This window comes from Truncatella angustata (assembly GCF_020726525.1).
Source record: "Truncatella angustata strain MPI-SDFR-AT-0073 chromosome Unknown BKA67scaffold_1, whole genome shotgun sequence".
Taxonomy (NCBI): domain Eukaryota; kingdom Fungi; phylum Ascomycota; class Sordariomycetes; order Amphisphaeriales; family Sporocadaceae; genus Truncatella; species Truncatella angustata.
Window position 1 is genome coordinate 5,060,471 of NW_025763381.1, and position 26,883 is coordinate 5,087,353.

The window sequence follows — 26,883 nt, forward strand, 5'->3', positions numbered from 1 at the left end:
TCAAACCTAGAACCCCCCTCTTTTATTTTACTCCTTGCCGCAAGCCTTTTCCTTTTTAATTCCATATTTGAATCAAGTCTTATGGGCCGCTGGCTTGGTTTCAATTATCACGTTTTCCTGGCTAATACATTACCACTGGGCCCTAATTCTGCTACTGGCGGTACTGTACTTGTGTGCTGTGCTTAATGGTAGATGGCTGCTGCCACGGCTACTGCTGTTGCTGCTCAAGGTCAAGGTCAAGGTCGCGGTCAGGTTCAAGGTCAGGTTCATGGTCAGGCTCTGCAAAACCCGATCCAGAAACGAAACCAAAACCAAAACCAGAACCAGAGCTACCTGGACTATTACTCAAACCCGCCAAAGCCGACTAGCAGTACTACTTCCACTACCGGTTCCGCATTGTCATTCGACGCAAGCCTGAACACTGTAGACACGAATCATAAACTCAAATCCACTCCCTCCGCTGCTTGCACTCCCATTCCCACCCGTACTCCGCCTTCCTCTGCGGGCTTGGGCTTAGCAGCAACAGGCCTTGAACTAGAAGCCAAACAAGTCCAAGCGGCTTCCAAGACTTCTAATCCGAACCTCACTACTTCTGCCGCTGCATCGCCTGTCTTTGCTTCTTCTTCTGCCGTTACCGCCGCCGGTATCACGAGTGGTGTTGTTAGCACCGACGTTCATAACTGCAGCAGCAGCAGCAGCAATAGCAACGATAGCGGGAGCAGTCCGGCCAAAAGCAAAAGCAACAGCAACAAACCCACTTCATCATCTGCATCTGCATCTGCATCTGCATCTGTAGCACCAGCACCAACACCAGCCTCAGCATCCACTTCTCCCACGCACACGGCCCTTGGATCACCACCATCATCCTTCTTCGAAGCTTCTCCCGACGGCCCAATTGCTTCCCTGAACAACTTTCGTTCGCACCAATTGACCGCATCCACCAGCACTGTTTCATCCTCCTTGTCCCTGTCACCCAGATCCCAGAAGTCCGGCGGAATTTTTGCATTTGCTCGGTCTTTCTCTTCGAATAATACACCAACGACATCGTCACCATCATCACAGTCCTCACCACAGCACCCCTCGGCCACCGAACCGCCCAAACTTCGTCCTCGCAACTCTTTTCTCGAACCTCGCCCAAGTCTTAACGTCAACCGACTCTCCATTTCGCTAGATTCCCCTTCCAGTGCTGGCGACTTGTCCCCTCGTTTCGCACGCACCGCTTCGACTCCCAGCTCCTCAGCTGCCACTACTCCAGTGCTTCTCAGTCCCTCAACTGGATCGGACGGCAAGCGCTCAAGTCAACTGTCGCTCGTCGGAGATCCCATCTCCAGGCCGTACAGCCAAACCGACCCCAATACCGTACAGCCTATTCGACTTGCAGCAGCAAAGAACAAGATGCATCAAACATCGTCGAGGTTACTCCGTATGACGGACGATGACCGTCCTTTTACTCGGGTATGTATTTTTCTCCTATGTTTTCTTTTCTTCTCTTCCTTTTCCCTTTTTTTGTTTTCTTTTTGTTTTCTTTGTTTCCCATCTCTCGCACGACACCACACTGTCACTCACCACGCCACTCCACCTCTGCCCTGAACAAGCGGGGATGTTGCTATCGAAGCCACCTCTTGGCCCCCTCGGTGCCTTGTTATAGAGCCATGCTCATTGCTAACATCCTCACCTCTAGGACTTCAAGGATCTGTTCTCCACTCTGATTGTCAGTTTGCTACCTCTCGGCGCACATCGCGTTCGCTTGACAAGAGTTGAACATACCTTCCTATCCGAAGATGCGATCAACAACCTTGGCTCGCTCAAGTTTTCGCAGTCCAATCGGATGCCGGACCCCAAGGACCCCTCGCGCATCGTCACAACCACCACCACAACCACTTTCTCTATGGCCAAGGATATGGCGAGGTCAATATGTCAGCGCTTTGTGGAGGCAAGATTCATCGAGTCTGCTGATGGCAAGCTGCAACAGGTTTATACCATGAAGGGCTCTGTGTGGCAACTAACATCAAAAGGCGTCGCTATTCTGGACTCTTTCTGCTCACGTAACGGTATTCAGCAACGACAAATTGGAGACTTGGTTGCTACAGGAGTTAGCCAATTGGTCATTCTGGAAAGAGATTCTCAATCCGACAAGATTGTCATGGACCGCGGAACTATGGAAGTCGTGTTTAGACGTTTCTGTGGTGCTAACGGCCTTAACCTCAAATCCAGTGTCAGCTCTGCCGACTCAGACTCGTTAAGCGATTACCGAGACGGCATGACGGGCGTCAAGATGGCTGTGGAACGGAAAATTACTGGCAAGACGTATAAGGAGACTTTTACCGGCAAAGGGTGCTCGGACTGGCTGATGGATTGTGCAACGACGGTCGACCGCCGAGAAACATACGAAATGGCCTCGCTATTCGTAGAGTATGGTCTTATGGAGTCGGTGCAACAAGACCGAGGCTGGATGGCAAACTCCCCGTCTGGCGCCATGTTCCAGCCAACCAAGAACGCCATCTACACCATGACCGCTCGAGGCAGGGAGGTTTTCAATGGCGCCGGCGGTAGAGGCCGTACTTCGGAGAGTGAAAGCACCGTCTCGTCGCGTCCAGGCATAGCCCGCGATTCCAACACGCAGCGCCTGGACAAGATCCTCAACGATGCGGCTTTGAGACTTTTGTTCCGCGAGAACCTGCGTGAGACTCATTGCGAGGAAAACCTTTCCTTCTATCTCGACGTTGATGAATTCGTTCGAGGATGTCGACAGGCAATTCGCTCGGCCCAGAAGAACCCCAACGCCACATCGATGGATGGGATCAAGGAGATTATGGCCCAGGCATACGGCATCTACAATGCTTTCTTAGCGCCTGGGTCTCCTTGTGAGCTGAACATTGACCATCAGCTCCGCAACAACTTGGCCACTCGTATGACCAAAGCTGTAGGACAAGACGTGGCTATGATCGATACCTTACATGAAGTAACGGCGCTATTTGAGGACGCCCAGAATGCCGTGTTCAAATTGATGGCAAGCGTAAGTCGTCGTCTTCTAGCACTTAATATACCACTTCAGCTAATCCACCATGTAGGACTCGGTGCCAAAGTTCTTGCGCAACGCCAAGTACGAAAACACTCTCAAAAACTACGATTTTGATGCTGTCACGCCAGCCACTGGCCGAATTCCGGAAAGAAGCCAGAGCCGGTCGAACCGTACTGCCAAATGATCTCGAAACCCAGCTGATACCTCAACATGACGGCACAGTCGGATTACATTAACAAGAATTTAAATCCCAACGATAGTAGTCTTTGCAATCGAACCCTATGGAATATCTCTGGCTACCTTGTTTGGCAGCCATAACAGCCTTTTTTGTGCATATAACGCGACTGTTCTTCAAGCGCGCTCAACTTCATTCAACTTAATACGATCCCTTGGCGGCCACATTTCACCAGCTATCGCTTTTATTGTTTTCTGGACATAATGGCGTTGGAGGATAATACACCAGCATAGAAGTATCCATCACCATTTCGACTGCAGACATCAACCAGCTGTGTCGTGGAATTTTCTTTCTCTGTTTTATCGAAGAGGGCGAGGTTGAGCCCTGGGAGAGGACAGCCATTCAATGGCTCATGATACGCAAACTTACCTTCTCAGCTCAAGTGCTTCCAAGGCGCCTGCCCCTTGAGTTGAGGTCAGGCTTTGAAAACAACCGGAGAACAGCAACAATTGCTGTGGGGACCGGAATGTGTCCACGGGCGATCTGTGCTGCGAAAGAAATACTGCAATCGTCTCGACGTGGGTTGGAGTTGTAGTCTGCACGATTAGAAAAGGGATGAACCCACCGCTGGTCGTTTCGAAATGCGGATGATCATCAAGGATAGACAAAACACAGCTCTTGACTACATGTATATACAAGACGCATATGAAGAAGGGCATCGGCCTGCCGCGGCTTTTCGGCGGAATGAGAATAAAAAATTAGCTAAACTTTTTCGTTCGTGTCCGAGTATGAAAGGGATAAGCTCGAGTTGCGATCCAGCGTGCATGTCTTGGAAAGATAAGACCATATTCTTCCTAACTGGAATGGACACCCGCTCCTATTTTCATTCCAACCACTTGTAGAAGCGTCTCGCAGTTTGGAAACTCCAATCTCCCCATCGATTACACTGGATCAAACTTGATATTCGCTGTTTAATTGCAAATTCTTACAGTGAAAGTAAAACACGATCTAACCATCTGCCCAGAGTATCACTGAATGTTTAAAGCCTGCTCATCCTCCGATTGAGAAGTATGCTTCTCTCCGTCATATTGATCCCTTGTCTTTCACTCTCTTCTCTAGTCTCTCGTTTTACAGCTTATCTCTCTTTACAACACAACTGAGTTTCTTAATATTAGCAACATAATCAAGCTTGGAGACAGCATTCTCGGTGGAAATGTACTCTAAAGCTGCTTTCGCTTTCGGCTTTGTCGCCGCCGCCTCGGCCCAGTCTGACAGCAGCACCGTGAGTACGGCCAGTAGCACCGACGTCGCCACCGTCCTCGTGGGCCCTGGTACCACTTCGACTGTCTCTCCTGCACTGTCTGTCACCGTCGACGCTGCCGTGATCAACGGTAGCGTCAGCCCGTCTTCCTCCAGCATCGCCTACACTTACTACAACACGACTGTTACTGCTATCTTGGTTGTTGCGGAGCTCACTACCGTTTGTGGTGCTGCCACGACCTACAACTTTAATGGCGTCGAGTATCCAGCTACCGAAGGCCAGACTGTCACGGTTACTAACTGCCCTTGCACCATTACTACGGTAAGCCCTCCTGAGGACTTGTGATCGCTCCTGTCGTTTCCTCCTGCAACATATCTGCGCGAAACGTCTTCCAGCAAAAACGCCTACGCACACTTGTTCCATTTCGACGCAAGAGCCTGTCGACGGTTTTCTGGCTTCAATTCACATTGGAGTGACGTGAAACCAAGCAAGGAAGAGCGCATCTTTTCTTCACGGGCAGGATTATTGCCGACCATATCCCTCCTATTTCCTTCCACGAAGGGAAATCTCAAGAATTTCTTCGAGAGCCATCCCTCTCGTATTAGAAAGTTCTAAGAAAGAAAGAAAGAAAAGAACCCCAGAGCACAAAAACCCTTGAGCTGCCCCGTTTGGCCGGCGGGTCTGACATAAACCCGAGCAATTGTACTAATACTCGACATTATCACAGGCCACCCCAACCCTGACCTCGACCATCTGCCCCGGCACACCGCGCGCCTCTCCCGCCCCCGCCCCGGTGCCCCCGGCCGTTGCTCCCCCGGCTATCGTCGTCCCGCCAGTCAACAACAACGCCCCAGCCGAAACCCCAGCCCCTGTCATCCCGCCCGGTGCGGCCACGCCCAGCACCTACGTGGCCCCGAGCGCCCCGACCTCGAGCGTCGTTGAGGTCTCCGGCGGCACCAGAAATGCTGCGATCGGCATGGTCGGCACTGCCCTCGCCGGGCTCTTGGGTCTTATCGCTATGTGAAAAAAAAAAAAAAAAAAAGAGAGGAGGGGGGGGGGGGAGAGAAATATGGAAAAAGAAAAAAAGACACGATACCTGGATAACCACAACGGCTTTGGGCAGTTTGAACATGCCAGCCTACGATGTTTATGACATGGAGTGGGGCCGCAAGACCTGAATGAGCCTATGACTTGATATCTACTTGAGATAATTGTGACGTGAAGGTGGTAAGGCGCGCGCTAGATTTTGGTTGAACGACAGACGAACAGACATGTTGTCGTGTGCTAGGTGTGGGTGGCTATAAAGGAGATTTGGAGAGTCCTGGCTTCTGTTTTTGTTTACATGCATCTTCTTGTGTCTGCAATATTAATTCAACTCGTCCATTCTTTGATTTAAAAACGAGAGGTACTTCGTCGGCAATAGATGCCACAGAGTTTTAAAGTCTTCTAGGCGCATCATCGCATCAGGGTCCTGCCGCCCCCCCACACGATGAACCAGCTGCTTATATGTTGGAACTACCCTGAACACTGTCGTGGGCGTGCACGGCGGCGATGGCGATTTATACGTATGGGAACAACAAGAAGTTCACTTATGTGTGATAATCGCCTTTGTGGCAACTACCTATGCGTCTATGTTGACGGCACTTTAACAACCATAAGTTGTGTATGAAAAGTTGTCCGCCGCTCCGAGCCCTTGAGCAGGACAGCCTCTGTTCGGATGTGCTACTTCAGCTCGTTCTGGATGGGAGGAAATATGTAGTTTATTGTTGGACAGGCCAACTGCAGTGCAACATGCTACATGCTGTTTTTGTGTGCATATACCCAGTTACCACCAAATTTAGGTACGCGTTCAAGGCAGGTCAGGACGAAACCAGTGCGAAGGACCCGAGTTTGTTTAACAAGTTAAACATGAGAAATATCGAATGTGGATGTTGCGCCTTGAATTCTTCTATTATGAGGTATACTTCAGGGTAAACTGCGGCAAAACGCACCCTGAAAACTCCGCTCGTTCCCGCCCAAATTCAGTCCATCGTAATCCAACTACGAACCAACATCCACCATCCGCGCAACAGTGTTCGATGATCGCTGCGTAGAAAGGGATTGACAATATCAGTATTCATCAACATGGGTCGCCCAAAGCGTAATGCGCTCGCGGCAGCCACAGAGTCGACTACACCACCGGATGAACTTTCTGCCACCCAGTCGCTCGCGTGTGTAGTCAAAGCGGAAGGTAATAACCTCTACAGCTGCTCTCTGCCAGATAAGCGCACAGTCCTTGTGGAGCTCGCAGACCGCTTTCGCAATACCATCTGGGTCAAACGAGGCGGTTACGTCCTTGTCGACCTCCGTCCCACCGATGATGTGAAGGAAAGAGTTGACGGCGAAATTGTCAACGTCGTGCGAGAGGAGAAACTATGGCGAAAGCAGAGATACTGGTAGGCCGACTGATTCCCGTTTTTCTTTGGTTCTCTTTGACTTATGCTCGCAGGCCCAAGGAGTTCGCCCAAGTAGTCTATTCCGACGAGGAGGAGGAAGAATCCAACGTTGGGAAAATGCCGCCGTCTGATTCCGAGGACGATGAGTAGAAGCGAGTGCAGTACTCACAGAGTGCTCATGTTGTTTTCTTGGTTGACGAAACTTGGGCTGGAGCGGCAGGAACGGGCTCCCTACTAGCTGCAAGCCACGATGCTGTAACAGTAGCGGCCAGGACGCCAATCACGACAGCAGAACTTTCTGGTGTACTGGGGAAAACGTTCCATGCCCATTCTTGTAGAGCCCAGAGCCCATATTGAACGATTGGATGAGTTCCGCTTCGCCATAGGAGATACGGCGTGGACCAGGCCAGATAGGCATAGAATTGGTAATGGAGTGATCGGGCAAATAACAAGCCGATCACATTGGCAGAGAGGACTGTGGTCATGATGTATTGGGGTGTGATAGCTGTCGCGACTAGGGCCTCGTCTCTGGGGCCAAAGGGCGAACCGAAGTGCGTGAGTATTGGCACGATCAGCTCTGGCAGTGATTTTCGAGATAGTGCAGGCTTCAGCCATTTCCTGAGCAGGAAGACTCCGAGAACAAGGATATGAAGGACAAGCAGGGTTGCTGCAAACGGGCGACTTAGGAAGATGTCCTCGCCAACAAATCGCCAATTGACTGTCCATTTGAAGAAGAATTGTCGTGATAGTTCAAAAGCCCGTGATAGATAGCCGGTGGGATTAGCCGTGAGAAACGGCATGGCAGTGGCGACCTGCTGCTGCAGCATGATGATTGCCAAGCGGATACTGCCAGAGACACCTCTGCCTTGAAAGAGGACGACAGCAACTGCAGGCAGGACTAGGAGCAGAGACATTTTGGTGCCCAGTCCCCATGAATAAGCGAGTGCGCCGAAGGTCCAGGCTTTCTGCTGGAAGCAGTAGATTGCTATCCAGAGAAACAGGGTTGCGAAACAGTCATTGAAGCAGCGCAACACAAAGATACTGTGGAGTCTCTTGGACGCGATCAGAAGGGGGAAGACGTAGGGAGGAACCTGGCTTGTTTAGCGGTTCGATTCGACTGATGCCAAGGTTGTCGTCGCGGTCTGGATTCAGGCTCACCTTTGCGCGCCAGTAGCATAACATGACAACTGCCAGCGTGATCATGTATAGAACAGCGAAGATCTGTTGTGCCCGAAAGATATCCTTTCCTTTGTCCGTGAGATGGTAGAGGGCAGTATATGTATACACATGCGATGCTGGATATACCAGAGGGCCGGTGCCACCTTTGATGACCGTATAGTCCCGTTCGCCGGAGACGTATTGCTCAATCTGCTCCATGTATGCCTTCCAGTCGATTTCGGTGTCTGCGATGAGCCAGAGTCAGCAGGGGGGGTCCAAGAGGGTGTTTGTCGGGATGCCAGCAGCCACTCACAAGGCACCTTCCAGATGATCAAGGCGCAGAGCACAGCGTCAATGGCCCAAAGACCGAATGGAACTGCTGCCGACAACGCATGGCGTCTGTAGGCGACGTCCTTGACAAATGTCACGGCCTGGACGAGGATGTTGGGCTGCTGTATGTCCGCCATTCTGCCAGGTACTGTCGCTGTCGCTGTCGCTGTTGCTGTTGCGGTCGCGCTGCGTGTTGACAGGTCGCGGTCGATGCCACTTGGGACTTTGGACTTTGGACTTTGGACCTTCCCCAGAAGCAGAATGTACCTAAGCCGAGCTTTGAGCTGCCAGGGGGGCGGTGCATAGGCATGCGCACACGTTACGGCGTGGGACCCTGGAACACTGGAGCCCGACTAAAGGCAGTCAGGTACAGTAGCAAGCGCAGGGGTCCCCAGGCACTGTGCATCTTGTAGTTTAGGCAGGTAGGGCGGGGCTTAGCGTTGGACCACGCCCCAAACCAGTCTCTCCAGGCAAAGTTCATTAACCACCAGCACACTTGCTGTGCGTTTAGTATGGGTGAGTACCCTCTAGACTACCTACAAACAATTGGCACTCTCCTTCCGGATGGTTCAGCTCCCAGCTCTCGAGTTATCTCCCCTATGTTTATGGCACCCGTAATCTCCAAATGCACATGATGACAACAACACCCACAACCCATGGATGTGTCTGGCTTTCTTGCTTACAACTTCGGCCGCGGGTGTATCTCATCAACCAGTTCAACAACTCGCTCAGCACATCCATATGAACCCTGATACCCCCAGCCGGCATGACCGTAATTGTGCACCACCCAAGTGCCATCAATCTTCTCCTTTTCAAGTCTCACGCCACCCTCTCTAAAAGGCCGAAGTCCCACAGCATGTCTGATGACATCAAGCTTATCGGCGCTTTGTCCATTCGTCAGTTCTGGCATCATCTCGACAGCGCGCCGCATGATCCTCGTCGCTATGTTAGGGTCGGGCTGGCTCTCCCACTGCCCCTTCTGGTAAGTTCCGCCAAGGATCGTGCCGCCGCCAGCAGCTCGCCTCATGATGTAGAATAATTCGTCCTCAGCATCGTCAGTGCCAGACTTGGTCACCATGTAAGGTGCCTCGTTCCTGACAACCACGAGCTGGCCGCGTATGGGAAACACCTTTTCATCCATGACGCCTCCAAGCCTGCTGGCCATGAGACCTGTGCTGTTGACAACGATGTCGGCCGTCTTGCCAGTATGACTCAAGCTAGCAGCCTCCGAAATGTGCTTGACCGTGGCGCGCTTGAAGACGACGCCATTCTTTCGACATTCGCCCACAAGCCATGGTAGATACAGCATAGTGTTGATGCACACCGAGCCGAACTCGCAGCCCGAAGCAACTCCCTTTGGAAGCTCTTCTATCGGGAGCTCCCGGAAGTCATCAAAAAGCTCCTTGTACCACGGATTTTCCTGAAAAAGACCATCAAAAGCATACTTCCCGCTCTTGAGCTTCTCAAGGTCTTTCTCCCGACGATAAACGCGACTCTCTGCATGTCCTGTCAACGCTGGTACAAACGTGCTCAAGACGATTTATAAAAAATAAAAATAAAATAATCAAAAAAGAAGAAAGAAAAAAAGCTTACTCATCTCATGGATACCTGCCTCGGGGACTTCCCTTGCAAGCTTTCGCAGCACAGGCCATGATCGTGTTTCCCAACGACTGTTCGCCTTCACCGACATCCTTGAAAGATATGAGCATCCTCGCTAAGATTGGCGGTTGTGTGTGGGCTGACATACGGTAGTACATTAGCCCCGGCGTATGGCGAAGCATACTCGATGTCATAATCGCCTGGCATAAACTTGGCTACGACAGTGACCTGGTTGCCTTTATCCTGAGACAACAGGTAGGCTGAGGTTAAGCCAGAGACCCCGGCGCTTGAACATGTCAATTCTTGTGTTGATTCAAATATCTGAAAGCGTTGACTCACCCTACGACCACTATTGTTGGCATTGTGACAAAGGTTTATGTTGAATTTGTGTGAATCGGTCGGCTTGCAGCCAAAGGGGCATGAAGAAAGGACTTGTGCGGACTTTGATAAAACTTGCCTTCGAGTGCGAATGAAGGAGACAACAAGTCAGATACCGACTGTATATATACCAATTCAAATAACCACCCACGTCACATGGCATCAACACCGCTGTATCGAGAGGTGCAGTCAAGGCAGAGGTGGTTGAACCCACGAATTCAGCGGCCACCGTTTATCGGCTGATTGCGGGGACCGGCCCCACAGGAACCCGGATTACTCATAGAAATACCATCAATCTCGTAGATAACCTCCTGGAGATCGTCGGATCATACAACCAATATGTCGGAATCACCGAAGGAATCCGCGGACCTCCCTCAAAATGATTCGGTTTGGCTCTTCATAGGTACCGGGCTGACCGACATTTTCAGAAAGTTTCTCGGGCCGGTAGACAGGTGACCTCCAAAATCATATTTAGAGATGATCTGACCTGACCTAGCTTGTTGTATTTTTAGCGAATCGATTTTCTCGAACTGCCTGACGTCGGGAGAGTGTAGTTTCTGTCCGATAAAGAGGCGTTTCCCACAATACTATGCGCTCTCTACCTCGAATAGTCAACACACGTTGATCAATCAATGATGAAAATCACAACCGCTAGTGCCTACCCTTGATTCGTCGAAATTGCCATAACCTTTTATTTGGAAATGGCCCGATTTGAACATAAATTATACGTCGGAAGAAGCAGTACTATACTGTAACCAATTGTACTATGTAGTCATAGCTTTGCTTTCCGGCATCGCGAAGCGAAGGCTTTGGAGTCTTCTTCGCTTCACTCGTATCCATCTTCCTCCTTTGATCCGCAACGGAGACACTTGAGCGTTTAGACCACAATCATAATTCATAAAAATGCATCAAAGAAGCATTTGTAAGCACCGTGGCTGGAATTTCCCGACATCCAGTTAGGATATTGGTCTCTCTATTGGGCAACGAAGTAGACATGACTACTCCCTGCCAAAATGCAACGTTCTACCTTGATATCGCCTTGCCGGTTACTAGCTGAATCAATGATATTTCCACGTTAGGATCAACTTATAGTCGCTTGGCTTGGAACAGAATATGTATTACTTGAATTTTCGACATGTCCTTCCTTTGGCCCAATGGATTAGAGTATCGGTAACAAATTCTCGCTCCATGTTGCTCTGAACTATGGCTGCCGGTGTCGTATATCTAGTGAACAGCCCAAATTTTGGGATATCGTGCCTTCTCGAGAGCCTATACCATGCAGGCAGTGCAGCCAATATACTCCGGTAAGTAGCACACATTAAATTTCACCGACCTACAATGAATTTCAGCGAGCTTCCACTAATGTATTACGGAATAACCCCTGAACCACTAGAGTTGGTAAGTGCTTTAAACAAAATTCCAATATTATGGTACCAGATAAAATGGAGTAATTTACTTAACCTAGACGAGTTGATGTCCAAATTTATGCGACATTCGTGAATGACTGTATCGATAGCCTGCCTAGCCAAACCCAAAATTCTTGGAGCGGCTCTTGAAGAAATTAACTGAGCATGAGTGTTTACGGTTACATGTGCCGCACCCACAGGATGTGCCAATATGCGCAGAAAGGCGCTAACCTATAGGAGAGACCGAGGAGAGATGAGAGCGCTCAATCATACTCGTATTCTGTGGCACTTGGAAAGAATAACTCGAAGGACTTGTTGCATATGCTGGGCATCGCTAACCATATTTCTCTGGACTCGACCAGACTACCTCTTCTTGATTTTGACCAAACTCGATAACTTCATTGGAAGCTAATTGGGTCTCAAAGAGAGCTCATGGACATGAACTGGAAAACATAGTCTGAGAACGACTTGTTGCTGGTCAAAACCCGAGTCTAAGCCAGCGCTGTCAGGCCCAAGGAGACTCGCACCACTATCCTCGTACGTGCTCGGGCCCATCTAATATCTAAATGAGAGTCTGTAATACTTTAAGACTTGAATCCTACGAAGACAAAGACTCAGTGCAGGATCCTAGCGTTGGACTGCTTGCTAGGCTAGAACATGTCCGTATTCACGTATTTCAGCGAACAGCTTGACCGCATCAATCTATCGTACTAGAGAAGACGGAGGGCCCACGCCGCTGAGGGCGGTCCACCATTGGGTATCTAGCCAAGGGAAAACCAGTGGACGGGGTGGCTTGTTTTCCGATTCCAAGGCATCGGTACTGCCACGAGTCATGCCCTCCTGCCCAAGTTGGCAGCTGTGGGCCTTGTTGGTATTTAGGGCGAGCAGCTGAATGCAGGGCTGGAATTCCTTTCAAAGGCATTGCGATTCTTAGTATAATCTCGTCCTTGAAGATTAAGTCATGCATAAAATTTCAAAACACAAAAGTCTGGTGGAAAAGCTATATCTAGGATACTTGCCTCTATGAAATTAATAACTTGGTACCAGCGTTATTGAGAAGACCGCCCTACATTTGTCTGCGCGAACTACACGGTCCGGTCGTTGACGGTGGAAAATAGCGGCGCAGATCATGATCTTCACTTCAACTGCCGGTAGCATCTACACCACGTGGTAATGGCGGTTGACGCGGATACACTTATCTGCGATTCGTAATAGTTACCCCGCGGTATCTAGACGTCGGTTAATCAAAGTTGTCGATCAACTAAAGAGTTTCCAGCTACTCGAGCCGAGGTACAAAATCAAGCCATGCCACCAATGACTTTGGTGGGTTCCGTCGGGAGTGTCCTCTATCGGGATTGTAAAATTGACTAGAGACGACTATCGACTGCCAAATACACAGTCTAGTGGTAATTAAGCTATATAATCAAAGGTATATATAAAATGGACAAAGCATGGCATGTTCAGTATGCCGTGAAACGCAAGCCTTGCACATTTACAAATGATATCAATACCGCCACCAGATTCTCGCTCTTGAGCCCATAGGAAATGGCATGTTAGTTCGTGGTGGACAGGGGACGGCTAAAATCTTGACATTGCAGTCTGCAGCGTTACACCTTGATGTGGTTCATACAACAGTCGCGGTGAGATTGCCAGGGCCAGAAAGCAAACACTCCGAGTGCATGCGGCAGGAATTCACGGACAGAACAACTGGCCGTTGCATGACGATACAAATACGTTTATCATATGCTCGTGTGACGGAAAGGAAGCAGCATCATGACAGAGTAGGAAGAATTGGCACCGTTCGGGTCTCAACAATGCTTTAGGTTATGTCATGCTTCTCATGCCGCGGCATCTGAGACATCTGAGACATGTTGTACGTCCCTAATCCCCGGATATGTGGCGTGAGAAAGAATGCATTCAAGCGATCTCGGATTTGGTAATATTATCGTTCAAAGCGCTGAATTGAGCGACTACCGTTATTGTTATCCATGTCATGAGAGCAACTGAAAGAGATCCAAGGCAACCGAAGTGCCGGCCGTGTCACGTATCCATGCAGTCGATAGTGTGTAGGGCTCTTCCGAAAGGAGCATATTTCTTCCACTGTAGGCCATTTCCACAATCACCAATGCACCGGAACCAGTCACTCGGGTGGAAACAGTGCCTTTGGGCATGCAATGTAACGTGGTGGCGCCAGATTCAGCGTGCTGTCTAACATTGAATTTAATGGCTACATAAACAGATTGAGCAGCTAAGAGGCCAACAGCAGAAATAGCCCGAGTGGAAAGCTTTTCACAGGTCGCTTCAGCTCGTACTAATAAGCATTCATATTCTGGCGTTTGTAAGGATGATAAACACCCAGAGCGGTGCCAATGCCAAGTGTAAGGAAACCATCAATTCAGCACTTTCGAAAATTGTTTCACATAATAGCAGCCATTGAAGCATCACGCCTACAGTGCTGATACTCTATAATGGAATGTTGGGCTGTCTAGTATCAAATTCTCATTTTGTGGCCAGTGCCCGGGTATTCAAGGCAAAATCAAAGGATATAAGATGCATATGTAAATGACATGATGCGTTTTCAAACAAAGGTCCGTCGCTCGATGCAAAAATCCAACGGGTCATCAAAAAAAAAAAAAAAAAAAAAAAGGAAGAAAAAAGGGGAGAAAAAAAAGGACAAATCAGCTCAGCTCAGCTCAGCTCAAGCTGTTCGAAACGACTGGATATGCTTCGTAGCACATCAGGATCGGCCCCGGGCTCTACCCTTCTACGCCGAGCCCTCGGGCAGCCAGAACACTTTTGATGAGCACAGTTCTCACATGCAACACCATTCTCAGCATCTGGCGGAAATATCTCTTCACATTCATGGCACTCGTAGAATGCTGGTGAGCTTTCACCGGGCACGTCACCCGGGTATCCATAAGGATACTTCTTTGTTTTCCGTCTGCCGAGATAATTTAGTTGATGCTCAGGACAATGAGTTTGTGATGTCCACTTACGTGTTCTTGGGGCAATCGTCACATCTCCTGTGGCCACAAGATTGGCATACACGAGTACTCGAAGTAAAGGTAGTGTTACACCGATGGCAATTCCTGCGAATCCTCATGCGAGTCTGTTTGTGTACCAATGGTTGTCCTCCGGTCTTGCTTGGTCGCGTCACTACAATTGGCTCCGCCATACCATAGTGCGGAACGATGGCGGCAAACTCGTCTTGTTTTTGGGATGCCTCTTCCTGGGCTCCGTGGCTGGATTCCTTCTTCCGAGACCCACTCTGTTTAGACGGAGAGCGTCCACACTTGGAACAGAAGTGGTGGGCGCAATTGGGACATGAATTGCTGGTTCCGAAAGAAGTCTGACATCTATGGCAGTTTCGGTGAACACGAACGCGCACAGGCTTCTCGACCCGGTAGACGTCGCCCTCAACAGATTGCCATTCGCTAGGCGCAATTTCTACTCCGTAGCTACTACCAAGTCTCCTGGCGCGTTCGTCGTATATTTGTGCCCTCGATACTCTTGTTACGTTTTCATATTGTGAATGATCAGTGGTAGGCACCTCGGAGGGAAGCCCGTAGCTGCCAATAGTTAGTATCATGAACTGGCAAGATCATGCTCAACGCATATATGCAAAAGTGACATACCTGGATTCTATAGCCTCGTCCACTTCCGGTGCTTCTGTCTCGAACATCACAGACTGCTTTTTTGAGGAGGGCTCGCCCGACTTTTTCAAGATAGACTTCCATCGAGTGAGCAGTCCTTTCCTATCCTTTCCTTCCTTCCCCTCTCCATCGCTGGTCCTTCTCCTGCTGAAAGAGCTCATCTTCACCGACTTTCTTCTTCTTTTCTCCCGAGGTATTCGGGACCGGGAAGAGGGAGTTTTATACTATTTTGTCTTGAAGGGAAGCAACGAAGTCCTTAACGTGTTTCTTCTGCACGCAATTGCTGACTCTGCACGCGATTTAGACCCCAGTTTCAGGACAAATATGAAACTCTTAGATAGTCGGAAGATGTTGTAGGATATAGGGCGCAAGCTATCACTTTAATATTGCTGTGTGACGAAGGCATGCGGAAGTCATAAGCCCAAAGTTAAAACCGCAATCTCACACCTGGCGCTGCTCGTAATTATCCGCTATGCCAAGATATGTTCGTTCGGATGAGAGTGCTTGTTGCGAGTTGGAAGTGGAAATCGCCCGACTCTTGGACTCAGAATGCGGCGTTCTCAGTATCTGGTCATTATCCTAGATCGATGTGAAGGTTCCAACGTCAACTTGGAGCTTAAAGAGTGTAGGTTTTGCGTCTTGAGAATTAAGTTTGTAGTTGTTGGAAAAGCTAGACGGGAGGAAAGAGAACCGACCGGCTGGGTGGGTGGACGGGGTAATGCAGTAAGTAGTGACACTACAGGGATCGGGGGCCTCATGTGGGAGAAGGCAATTCTCTTTATTAGGGAGCCAGAGCCATCCTGCCGCGGGTACAATAGTAAGTACATCAACCTAACCTAACCTAACCGGTTAGTAAAGTACATACATACATACATGGCCTTCGAACCCCAACTCCAGTCCAGTCTCCAGTTTCCAGTCTCCAGTCTCCAGGATGGTGGGAACGAATTGGTATGCGAACCAAGACCCCGGGCGGCGGGTGGACGGGAATGATGGAGCTTGCGAAAGTACTGAACATTCAGTCGGGTACCTTGATTTAGGGGGCCCTAGCCAACTGCAGTAGGACTCCGTAGGCTTAGCGACGACACGACACTGGCACACTTGTGCTGTTTGTGCTCGTGCAGTAGTCGCTGCGAGTCAGTCGAGGCCCAGGCTAAGCGCACCGTAGTCAAGTCATTGCTGGGTGCAGGTTATTACAGTAATGGGGGCCTTTCATCCTGCATGCATTGAATTGTCTATTTCCCGCCTGATGCGTATGTAAAATAAAATAAAGACGAGGAAAGAAAAGAGGCCTTGCTGCTATCCCGGTGCCAGCCCCTTGGGTTCGACTAACATATGTAGCGGGGCTGCGAAGCACTGATGCAGAATTGTCTCTTGACTGATGGGACCAATGCCAATCGCTCAATCCCAGGCGTATCCAGACATCGGACAGTCATTTCCTCGAACGGCCGGACCTGCCAAAACGGCATAAGATACTTGTACTCACTCGCAGATGCAGAGCCAACTGCTACCACTAGCTGCACCTCGACCTGATCTGCAGCTCTCATGCAATCGCGCTCGCTCCCAAGAGGGCGATGGCGATGCGATGAAACGCTTTCATTGTTTCCCTGGAAATTAAATGCAGCGAGTGTTGTGTCATGATGCATGCAGTAACATTGCGGTCTCCCAGTCGTACGATGATTTACAGCATCCTAGGACACTCATCCGGCTGTCCCCTGCCCCTGCCCCACTCAAGTGGAAAGTCTCAAAAGTGTCCCGCGAACCTTTTATTCCCCAATATCCATGAGCCGAGAGCACGGGCGAACCATAGGCCTGGAACCAAAAGGCTTCAATTCAAGATGGCCAACAATTGCCCGCGGTCGCAAATCCCGAGATTGCTACATATATAATACATACATGTCACAATCAACGAATGCCATGGCCAATGACATCAACACTCAGGGATATCTTCGAATTGGTGGTCACATACACGCAGTGCTATGTACGCCTTTGACCTCCATTAAAGCTCGGCTACATATGTAGATAATCCCACAATTTGACCGCGCCACGTCGTGGGTGCATTGTAGGGAACGGGGATGGATCAGATCTACGGTCCCAGGTAACCGGTACGTTTCAGACGAAACAAATCACGACCTCTGCAATCTGAAGATACGATACGGATCACAGTTGAGAAGAAAACTTATCTAACCTTGGCACGCACAAAGCTCGGTATGTAGATTCTTCGAGGAACGCTCGTGCATCCACGGAAAACTTGAGGGGGATGCCGTACTATCGTACAATACTCGTATACATAACTTCGATGCTGAATAATCTCAGGACGATTGTTGATAAACTGTAACGCACGCCTCTATTTGGCGGCGGCCGAGGTATGCGGAAAAGCAAAATAAATTTGGCATATCCGAATTCATTCATCCCTGTCCCCCCCCCCCCCCTGTACCAGCATCTGAAAAATTGTTCGTGAACTGAGGTGAGGCTCTGCACAGAATTGGTCCAAATCCCTCGTTACGAGTGACGCATCTGTCATTGTCGGACAGCCGCGGGAAGGGGGCATATCAGGCATCGTCTGGAAACCCAACCAAGCAATCATCTATCTGCTCATAACAACTTCGCAGCTCTTAACGCATCTCGCGAGTTCGTCATACTCTGCTGATCCATAGATCTCGACAGCAGCAACAATTGCCGCCGACCAGGGTTTCTCGATAGAGCCACTTTGAATGTTACGTTTCTTTGAAACTCACCCGTTGAGCATGGGTAAGGACGGCACTATGTAAAGACTCCGACTCTGGGGTTATAGGCAGTATGTACAGTAACGGGCACGGCCGTCAGGTTGCGTTCGAGAACACCATGAGAACACATGTCAAGAATTAAAACTCACCAGGGCAATATGCATGCTTCCGTTGAAACATCGTCGGAAGAAACATGCCGTTCGAAGCCTGATGAAATCCAGACGCTGGCAATGTGTGAGACGGAAGCGCTTCCGTCCCACTTGCGGTCTACAGCACCAACCAATCGAATTGGGTTCGAGGCAAGCCACTGAGCCATTGGGCCCAACTCGCTGGAACGCTTGATCCCTGTGCATCGAAGCCCCGTATGCAAAAATAAGCACAACAGTAGTGTGCCAGTGGGTTGGCGCAACTGGTGGCAGACGGGTTCGAGGTTCTTTCGGCCTTAACAAACTCCTTCCCACAATCCAGGGATGAGCCATTCTTGTTGTGAAAACCCGCCAAGGAACGAAATGTTCTTCACGCTATGTTTATTGGGAGCAGCCACTGGTGGTTTGGTGCTTTCTTACGTGCGAACGAGCTTATGAAAGGTGCTGCACGGCACTTTCGGCATCGCTGGGCAGATCAAATGTCAGTTTAGTGTTCAGCTCCTCTGGCAACATGATTCCTTCGAGAACCAGAAACATGATATATTCACCGCTTCTAATCTATCAGATCATGTGCGATTAATCAGCTGCGCAAGCCCCAAAGCTGAATACTGCATTGGGTTGTGATACAGCTTATGCATCGAAAGACTCATTGTCCTGTAGTTCCCGTCGGGGCTCTATGCACACGGAGGGTTGAGCTCGACCAGCCCTCAACCATTCCCCATCTTGAACAGCAACCTGGGCCTCACCTCTTCTTCTCCGCTGTCAGCCAAACTGAAGAAAGCCACCAGCATCATGCATTCCCGCCTTTTCAATTGCCGCTGGCAAGCATCCAATCATTAAGCTTCCCGCCTTCTCCGCGTGATGGGCCCAACCTGTTGGATGCTGACGTTGACGGCTTGCTTACGGTTCCACACGACTGGGCTTGTTGCATGCCTGCCAGCTTACCGGTTTCTACAGAAACCCGGGAGCCTGGAATATTTGCTGAAAGCACGCCGCTGTCCCTGTTGTCTTGTTGATTGAACTCTATTCTACCTTGCACCATATATTAGGCTCACCTCTGATATTTTGCGATCTCGTTTCGTCCTAGTATTTCCCACCGTAAATCGGTGCTAGTAGCGATGATGAACAACTGCTGCAAGAGATTGGCATTGGGAAAACCTCGTGTAACACAAGTTCACGATACTGGCCGGATCGCAGCAAACTGGGTTCTGGACTAAGCTCTCAAGCTATTTCAGACTATTTTGAAGCTAGAAGAACGCCTGGCAGCTGCCTTCAAATTGGGGTTCACCATTGACCTGACCCATTGATGATGGGGTTGCATTATTGAGTGCCACGTTGCTAGGTTGCCGGGGTGTGTTGACATACGGCGCACACGTGGAAACACAAAATAAGATGCTCACGATCATGCCACTTGGTTGAATGTAATCAAAGTTTGCCCTTATTTGGTTCGATCCGGTTGTCGGCATAAAATTTTTTTTTTTTTTTCATATTTTCGACACGGACGCGACTACACAGTCAGCTGAGCGTGTGACGCACCGCAAAAGGTGCTGGAAGAGTTAGATCCGTTTATACATTTGCCACGGATTTCATGAATTACCGGTATACATTGGGTTTGCAGCCTCCGTCTGGCACCAGGGAGTACCTGACGGAAGGCAAGCGGCTGTGTCAATCAATGCAAGAGCTACTGTAAAGGCTTTTATGATGCTTCTCGGCACAAGTTTCTCAATTTATCGGGATAAGTAACCTGCTAACTTTGTGAACCGAGGGCATCTTCGGGAACTCTTGGGAAACTCGCAGAGACGAATACAAACGTGGAGATGAGAGGCTTTTTTCTAGCCCAGACAAGCAGAAAGGTGACTCGAAGTACGTATTTGAGAAACGGCAGCACACCTTACAGGGACGTTTGGTCGTCCCAGCAGCTCAGTGAGGCTAATGTATTCATGATGGCTTGTAAACCAGAGAAAGGGCTAATCTTATGACTACTTCACCGCTAACACACGAAGCTATGCATACAAAAGTTCACGCAACCATGTAACGCAAACGTCTACCAGTGGGTGACTATGGCTACCAGCTGTATCCCGTATCGTAATACTAACCTCCTCTTGTAATAACGTCGAAAGCCGGTAGATATTTTGAATTACCCCGTGTTGTACCAGTAAGGTTCACCCGGTAGACAGCTATAACCATCGTGAACTTTTGTGCCCGCCAATTGTCCACTTACCATGATATTATGTCAAGGGAACGATGCATATAAATTTCCCGCCTCTACCAGTCATTTTTGGTGTGTGGCAGTCCAAACCCAGGAAGAAGTGCAAGAGAAACAAGTATCCTTATCGTATAGAATAGCCTCCTCATAACCAAGATGCTATTCGTAAGCATTGGGGCCTGTTGGGAAGTTTGAAGTCAAGGAGAAGGCGGCCAGTCCAGTCGACTATACGAAGTCGATGTTTACATCACTTAGGATTTTCATAGAAACCATAAATAAAGACAGCCATGTAAGAATCGAAGTGACGATTGTACAGATGTTTTGGCTAAGGGCGACATAGAGAAAAGTCAATGCCTACTCTATCCTCAGATTGCCAAGGAACTACTTATATCCACATGACAGAGCAATGTCTAGCATGCACTCATACAGTTCCTCTCCTAGTTCATATCCTTCCATTATTCGCTTGCACAGTCATATGGATTCCTCGCATAACATAACAGAACAACACATCCCGTGTGTCATGACTAGTCCTCCACAATACCTTGACCAAGACTCAAGGAGAAGCCTGCCGGTACCGATGTCGACAGCGCCTCTATGCGGTTCTTGCAGCGACCAATATAGTTGCCAGCACTATCCAGCCGATTGTTCAGATAAGTGCCAGCATCTTCTACCACACCCCTGCTTAGGGCTGCCTGGAAACGCTCCCGATCGAGGATCGGCATGAGTTTCGAGCTTTCGTAGAATCTGCCTCGGATGACTGCTTCGGGCTTGTCTTTGTTCTGCTGCACTAGAACCCAGCGGAAGTGAGACCCAGGGCGCTTGTTGACTGCATTACGGAACTGTTGTTCTTGAAGCATTGCGGCTGGCAATTGTCCTTGCTCGGAAGGCAATTGCTGGTTGGCAGTCTCTTCGAGACGATATATATCTCCCGAGAAATGTAGACTGTCCGAAGTGATATAGATGTCTCGTGCGACCATGACAATGGGTAAGCCCTTGATCCACGTGGCGTCAATTTCCTCTGGTGCCAATCGAATCCGGACAGCTTCGTTGATGGCAATTCGCTCAGCGCCAAGGAATATCCCGCCAACTCTTTGCTTTGTCGGCTCTGCGGGATTGAGTGGGAAAGCGTTGAAGGTCGAATACGACTTGTCAATTTCTACAACGGCTTTCTTAGACGCCTCTAAACCCACTATCTCTTGTTTCTGGCGGTCTGCTCCGGCATACTGTGCTTGAATCCTTGCCCAATCTACTTGGCTCATTCTAACGTTCTGAAGTTCTTTCATATTGACTAGGTTTTAGTTAGCTCATAGCCCGGACAACTCTAGACTGGCAACGGAGACCCATGAGAGACGGAACATACCTGGAGGAACGCTGAATGCTAGAAACGGTCTCAAATCAGTTTCAACTTTCAGCACAGACTCAATTTGCAATGCTGCATGTGCCAACGGCTTGACAAGGCACTTTGCTTGAGTCTGAGGAGTATCATCAGAGGTGACGAGCTTGAGAACGACACCAATCCTCCAGGCGTTGTTGTGTTTGTACCACACAACCTCGCCTTCTCGAAATATGACCGGCTCGTCCACCAATGCAGGTGCTTGAGTCTGACTGGGAGCCGTAGATGAGAACGATGCCGGAAAAGCAGCTGCAAGTGCCGCCGGATGTGGTGCTACGGCTGCTGCTTGTGTCTGAGCAATGGCAGGAGCTCCGAGCGACTGAACTGCTTGCGTATGAGGGACGGCAGGAGCTCCGAGCGACTGAACTGCTTGCGTATGAGGGACGGCAGGAGCTCCAAGCGACTGAACTGCTTGCGTATGAGGGACAGTAGGAGCTCCGAGCGACTGAACTGCTTGCGTATGAGAGACAGCAGGAGCTCCAAGCGACTGGACTGCTTGCGGCTGAGAGACGGTAGGAGCTCCGAGCGACTGAACTGATGGTTTCTGAACCGCAGTCGGTCTTGCCGTTGCCGATGAGGTGGATGTAGTCCTCCTCATTGAAGTCGCCTGCAAGGCAGGTGATGTGCCGGACGGCGCCGCAGTCGGAGGAGTCTGGGCAGCAGAAGGGGTGTTTGCCAGAACGGTCACTGATGCAGCAGTAATTCTAGCCTTTAGTGATTCCGGCTCGTGCTTGGCGCTCTTATTGCATAGCTTGCAAGCACAATTGCCGGTATCGCCAGAACCACCAATGAGCCATATAAGGTGATGAAAAAACTCGTTGGGCGATGCGTAACTTCGAGGGTTACCGCTCCTATCGCTAGTAGGATGTCCATAGATATAGAAGTCGTACTTCTCCTTCTTGTCTTTCTCAACCTTGGACCCTATTGAGAATTAGTGAGGTCCATCAATTGACTGATAACTGGACTCACTGGCTTTTCTTCGAATATGATAGTGCTGTGGTAGTTGCTTCAGGATATAATTGCGACCTATCGTGGGTTAACAGTGCTCAAAGTTGAAACTCATAATCCACCTGTCTTGGCTTTACCTCGTGCTGCTCGATCTTTCGGGACCATGAACTCGTTCCGTAGGAGGCTACCAAGCTTGAGCAAATACTCTTGATACTTGCGTTTCTCAAACTCAGAGGCGTCTGGATCGAGCCGTTCCGCTCCCTTGCATTGCTCTTCCGCCCATTGCTTCCCATCACTACAAGACGGGTCTAGGGCAATTTCGAACACAAGCTTTGAGCCATTAGGCTGCCCACCTGATGCAGTGACAGTGTTCATGTTGTTCACTGAAAAGACTGTAAGAGCGCTCGGGGTCCCAGTGCTTCAGCTGGTGCGAAGTGCTCTTCGCCGCTCGACAATGAATGGTATGTGGTTGGACTCTCTGAAAGCAGGTAGGAGAAGTTCTTTGTTTTGCAGCTCAGATGGTGTAGGGTACCAGTAAGGCTCGCAATCGTTGCTTGATGCGCAGCGTCAAGCCGCCGTGCCCCTTTAAATTGACCCCCTTCGCGTACCAGCTGGGAATGTCTTGGTGTCGTGGGGCTGCCTGACCGCGGTACCTTGAATTTGCACAATACTGCCCTTTTATAGACTGCAAATACTCTGATTTAACACACACTTTAAGCAATTACCGAGCCTCGAGTGAACAGTATGCTTGTATGCCTATGATCCTCGGGCTTATGATCATACTGCCACTCCCAACCTCGTCGCTATTATGGCAGATTTGTCGCGATTACTCGTTGATGAGAGACTGCGCAAGGCGGAGGAATTATTGACTTATATATTCTCCAAATGCTCAAGGAATTTGAAATCAATGCAGTAAACGAAGATCTGGCCGTTTGAGTAAATTGACAAGAGTCTGGAATGAAGTTTGATTTGTCTCGATGGTTCTGCTTGAGCGAAAGGGTCGTGCTCACTGCGCTTGCGCCACAGCTAAAATGGTACTGTACTCACTGCGCCACGTATCAAACATCGCCTCTATCCAATACGAACGCCTACATTTTCTTTTGTCTTGTCATAGACTGCGACCCATGCTTATAAATGAATCTGTGGTATTTCGAAATGAATCTTTAGATAAAATGGGACTTTATGCTGATGAAGCTGAACCTGCTTTTACTGATTCGAGAAAGACGGACAAGTAAAAACTCCCAACTGTGGTTTTGCGGTTCAGTGTCACCCCCGTCCCCAAACTGGTCGATCCCAATTCCAAAACAGTCTTGGATCCATAGCACTTGGGTTCGATTCTAAAGGTCATAAATATGAGGCGTTGTTGCAACTGTATTTGTTTTCCAAAACAAGATGGCCAACGGGATGACCATCCGCCACGCTAATGTGCGTCTCGGACTTTGGTGACCGATTAAAACCGTGCGCACCTGAACCTGCAAGAAAGACAACGCCACCCTCTATTGGAGCAATACACATTCTGTCAGATTTAACCCGGATACTTATCCCGGAGACTTATGGAGATGATAGGCATGTGATGTTGTAAGACCTTGTATAGTCTCGCCGAATGTCCGCTGGACGTGTCTCTTAGTCCGGAGTTTCTGCCGCTCACGATGCAAGAACTCGGCCTTTACGGGACTATCATAAGGTCGACCGATGTGTTGCTAGGGACGGGGAACTTGTAAGCACCCAGACGATGACAAGCAGCCAATGAATATATAAGAACGGTCGTTTGGAAACCTTTCACGGCTTTTTAGATCACTTATGTGTGATTACTCTCCTAAAGCAATGACTACTAAGTACGACCAATATACAGAGGGTCTGACTCTCGTGCAAGACTATGTTGATCATGTCAGAGGCAAAACCTGTAAGCATATATATTGCAACTGAATTGATTCATGAGGCTGACATCGTCGAAGTTCTGTTGACGGGACCTAGTAAAGGAGGCATCGGTGCTGAGACAGCAATCTCGTTGGCCCATGGCGGACCAGCAATAATTATACTGCTTGGGCGTTCGCTCGAGAAGATCCAGCCCATCATCGACTCAATCAAGCAAATCAATAGCAGTGTCAATGTCAAGTACATCGAGCTAGACCTCGCTTCCCTCCGAAGCACAAGAAAAGCAGCACAAACGATTTTGGCCGACGAAGAAATTGACCACATTGACGTCGTCATCAACAACGCTGCCGTGATGGCATGCCCTTATCAGAAGACCGAAGACGGCTTCGAGCTTCAGTTGGCGGCCAACCATCTAGGCCACTTTGCCCTCACCAACACGATTATGCCCAAGATCATGGCTGCGGGGTCGGGAGCACGAGTAGTGTTTGTTAGCAGCAATGGACATCGCTTCAACCCCTTCCGTTTCTTTGACCCCAACTACGATACGCCTGGGTCGTACCATGAGGTCGGTGCCTATGGATCATCCAAGTCTGCCATGATCCTATTCGCTGTTGCTCTGAACCAGCGACTCGCATCTCGCGGCATTAAAGCATATGCGTTGAATCCAGGAAGCATCAGCACAAACCTGCAGGCACATATGGTACCGAGTGCTGCCACTGCACATATGTGGGACGATGGCTGCTGGCGCATTCTGGGTATGTCGATGGCGAAATACAGAGAGACGCGCCCTCTAAAGACACTCCAGCAGGGTTGTGCAACGACGCTTCGAGCGGCACTGGATCCGGACTTGGTCAATCAAGATGGTGTCTACCTGGAGGACACGAATCTTACGACGGATACCAGACTGGTTAAGGAATGGGCGACAGACCCAGAACTTGCAGAGAAATGCTGGGTGCTGAGCGAAGAGCTCGTTGGTCAGAAATTTGACATTTCAGACATCGCTTGACCTTCTTTTAATATCCCCTCGGAGAGCAAGTTCAGTCAAGAATGTACACATAAGAATTAAATAAAGACCTCACTGATCATCGAAACACTGTCTCAAATATGCTAGAACGATGCTGTATGTTGCAGGAAGCAACAGCGCTCATGTGCTGTGAGCCATCCTTTCCGGAGATAGCCGGAGATTGGAGCTCAACGAATGCATAGTGGAAGTCAGCGCCAACACCTTTCCACTAACGTCGAAGGTCCCCTAGGTTAGACTACGCTTGAATGGCGATATCCCCAACCGCAAGCTACCTACTCGTACCATAAATATATCAAACTCCTGAGCTCCTGCTGCAAAAGCGCATCGCATCGCATCGCAGCACCTCAGGCAAGATGTTGTCGTTCATATTGATCCAAAACCGACAGTCAGTGCCCCATCCAGACACAAGCAGCAATTGCCATTGCCATTGCGACAGCTAACTCGGACAAACTTAGAGGCAAGACCAGACTAGCGAAATGGTATGTGCCGTACAGCGACGACGAGAAGATCAAGCTTAAAGGCGAGGTATGGCTACTACTCCTGTCCACCCATCCATCATTCAAAAGGAATGCCGGCCCACCCGCTTATGGTGGCGCGTGATGCTATGCATGCCATGCCATGCCATGCTACGTAGATACATATCCTCCCGTCTGTCTCAATGCTGACTGAACATGCTTGTTTCCTTTCGCAGGTGCACCGACTCGTGGCGCCGCGCGACCAGAAATACCAGTCCAACTTCGTCGAGTTCCGGAACAACAAGATCGTGTACCGGCGATACGCAGGGCTCTTCTTCTGCGCGTGCGTCGACACAAACGACAACGAGCTGGCCTATCTCGAGGCCATCCACTTCTTCGTCGAGGTGCTCGACTCCTTCTTCGGCAATGTCTGCGAGCTGGACCTGGTCTTCAACTTCTACAAGGTCTACGCCATCCTCGACGAGGTCTTCTTGGCCGGCGAGATCGAGGAGACGAGCAAACAGGTCGTGCTGACGAGGCTGGAGCATCTGGATAAGCTTGAATAGACGGGGGAGAATGGCACAAGACGAATTTGTGATACATTAATGGCATTTGCACGGCGTTTGGCGTTATATGATGCAGCTGGACGACAAAGGTTTCAAAAACATGCGAGACGGACACCACTCTAGAAAGTCA

At 49.6% G+C, this 26,883-nt stretch overlaps 9 protein-coding genes across 9 annotated transcripts; 5 read left to right on the forward strand and 4 right to left on the reverse strand.

Moving 5' to 3' along the window:
* Positions 1–1,281: 1,281 nt before the first annotated feature.
* On the forward strand, positions 1,282–3,206 carry BKA67DRAFT_510387 (regulator of G-protein signaling; the record flags this gene model as incomplete). The annotated part of the gene is made up of 3 exons (XM_046097323.1): positions 1,282–1,455; positions 1,682–3,016; positions 3,072–3,206. Coding segments are annotated over 3 exons (1,644 nt in total), but the record flags the coding sequence as incomplete, so codon positions are not given.
* Positions 3,207–4,410: 1,204 nt separating this feature from the next.
* BKA67DRAFT_530534 (uncharacterized protein) lies at positions 4,411–5,482 on the forward strand (the record flags this gene model as incomplete). The annotated part of the gene is made up of 2 exons (XM_046099259.1): positions 4,411–4,779; positions 5,186–5,482. The coding sequence occupies 2 exons, from the start codon at positions 4,411–4,413 to the stop codon at positions 5,480–5,482; spliced, it is 666 nt and encodes a 221-aa protein (XP_045964570.1).
* Positions 5,483–6,582: 1,100 nt separating this feature from the next.
* On the forward strand, positions 6,583–7,043 carry BKA67DRAFT_653619 (uncharacterized protein; the record flags this gene model as incomplete). The annotated part of the gene is made up of 2 exons (XM_046106402.1): positions 6,583–6,893; positions 6,947–7,043. 2 exons carry the CDS (start codon positions 6,583–6,585, stop codon positions 7,041–7,043), a joined length of 408 nt encoding a protein of 135 aa, XP_045964571.1.
* Positions 7,044–7,069: 26 nt separating this feature from the next.
* On the reverse strand, positions 7,070–8,518 carry BKA67DRAFT_508855 (glycosyltransferase; the record flags this gene model as incomplete). Its single annotated transcript, XM_046097189.1, has 3 exons — positions 7,070–7,984; positions 8,052–8,296; positions 8,365–8,518. The coding sequence occupies 3 exons, from the start codon at positions 8,516–8,518 to the stop codon at positions 7,070–7,072; spliced, it is 1,314 nt and encodes a 437-aa protein (XP_045964572.1).
* A 542-nt stretch (positions 8,519–9,060) lies between these two features.
* Positions 9,061–10,342, reverse strand: BKA67DRAFT_653621 (FAD dependent oxidoreductase; the record flags this gene model as incomplete). The annotated part of the gene is made up of 4 exons (XM_046106403.1): positions 9,061–9,878; positions 9,975–10,072; positions 10,129–10,266; positions 10,320–10,342. The coding sequence occupies 4 exons, from the start codon at positions 10,340–10,342 to the stop codon at positions 9,061–9,063; spliced, it is 1,077 nt and encodes a 358-aa protein (XP_045964573.1).
* Positions 10,343–14,406: 4,064 nt separating this feature from the next.
* BKA67DRAFT_52119 (uncharacterized protein) lies at positions 14,407–15,772 on the reverse strand. The gene is made up of 3 exons (XM_046098254.1): positions 15,400–15,772; positions 14,761–15,333; positions 14,407–14,705 (listed from the first exon to the last, which is right to left on the reverse strand). Exons 1-3 carry the CDS (start codon positions 15,576–15,578, stop codon positions 14,453–14,455), a joined length of 1,005 nt encoding a protein of 334 aa, XP_045964574.1. The 5' UTR covers positions 15,579–15,772; the 3' UTR covers positions 14,407–14,452.
* A 5,244-nt stretch (positions 15,773–21,016) lies between these two features.
* BKA67DRAFT_653623 (uncharacterized protein) lies at positions 21,017–23,208 on the reverse strand (the record flags this gene model as incomplete). The annotated part of the gene is made up of 4 exons (XM_046106404.1): positions 21,017–21,780; positions 21,853–22,806; positions 22,855–22,911; positions 22,971–23,208. The coding sequence occupies 4 exons, from the start codon at positions 23,206–23,208 to the stop codon at positions 21,017–21,019; spliced, it is 2,013 nt and encodes a 670-aa protein (XP_045964575.1).
* Positions 23,209–24,657: 1,449 nt separating this feature from the next.
* On the forward strand, positions 24,658–25,714 carry BKA67DRAFT_530539 (uncharacterized protein; the record flags this gene model as incomplete). The annotated part of the gene is made up of 2 exons (XM_046099260.1): positions 24,658–24,736; positions 24,789–25,714. The coding sequence occupies 2 exons, from the start codon at positions 24,658–24,660 to the stop codon at positions 25,712–25,714; spliced, it is 1,005 nt and encodes a 334-aa protein (XP_045964576.1).
* A 371-nt stretch (positions 25,715–26,085) lies between these two features.
* On the forward strand, positions 26,086–26,753 carry BKA67DRAFT_510628 (AP complex, mu/sigma subunit; the record flags this gene model as incomplete). The annotated part of the gene is made up of 3 exons (XM_046097339.1): positions 26,086–26,117; positions 26,188–26,257; positions 26,424–26,753. The coding sequence occupies 3 exons, from the start codon at positions 26,086–26,088 to the stop codon at positions 26,751–26,753; spliced, it is 432 nt and encodes a 143-aa protein (XP_045964577.1).
* Positions 26,754–26,883: the final 130 nt, after the last annotated feature.

Coding starts and splice junctions, on each gene's coding strand:
- BKA67DRAFT_52119 (XM_046098254.1), bottom strand. CDS start 15,578: ATGAGCTCTTTCAGCAGGAGAAGGACCAGCGATGGAGAGGGGAAGGAA. Junction 15,334..15,399: donor GACGAGGCTATAGAATCCAG/GTATGTCACTTT, acceptor AACTATTGGCAG/CTACGGGCTTCCCTCCGAGG. Junction 14,706..14,760: donor GACGATTGCCCCAAGAACAC/GTAAGTGGACAT, acceptor TTATCTCGGCAG/ACGGAAAACAAAGAAGTATC.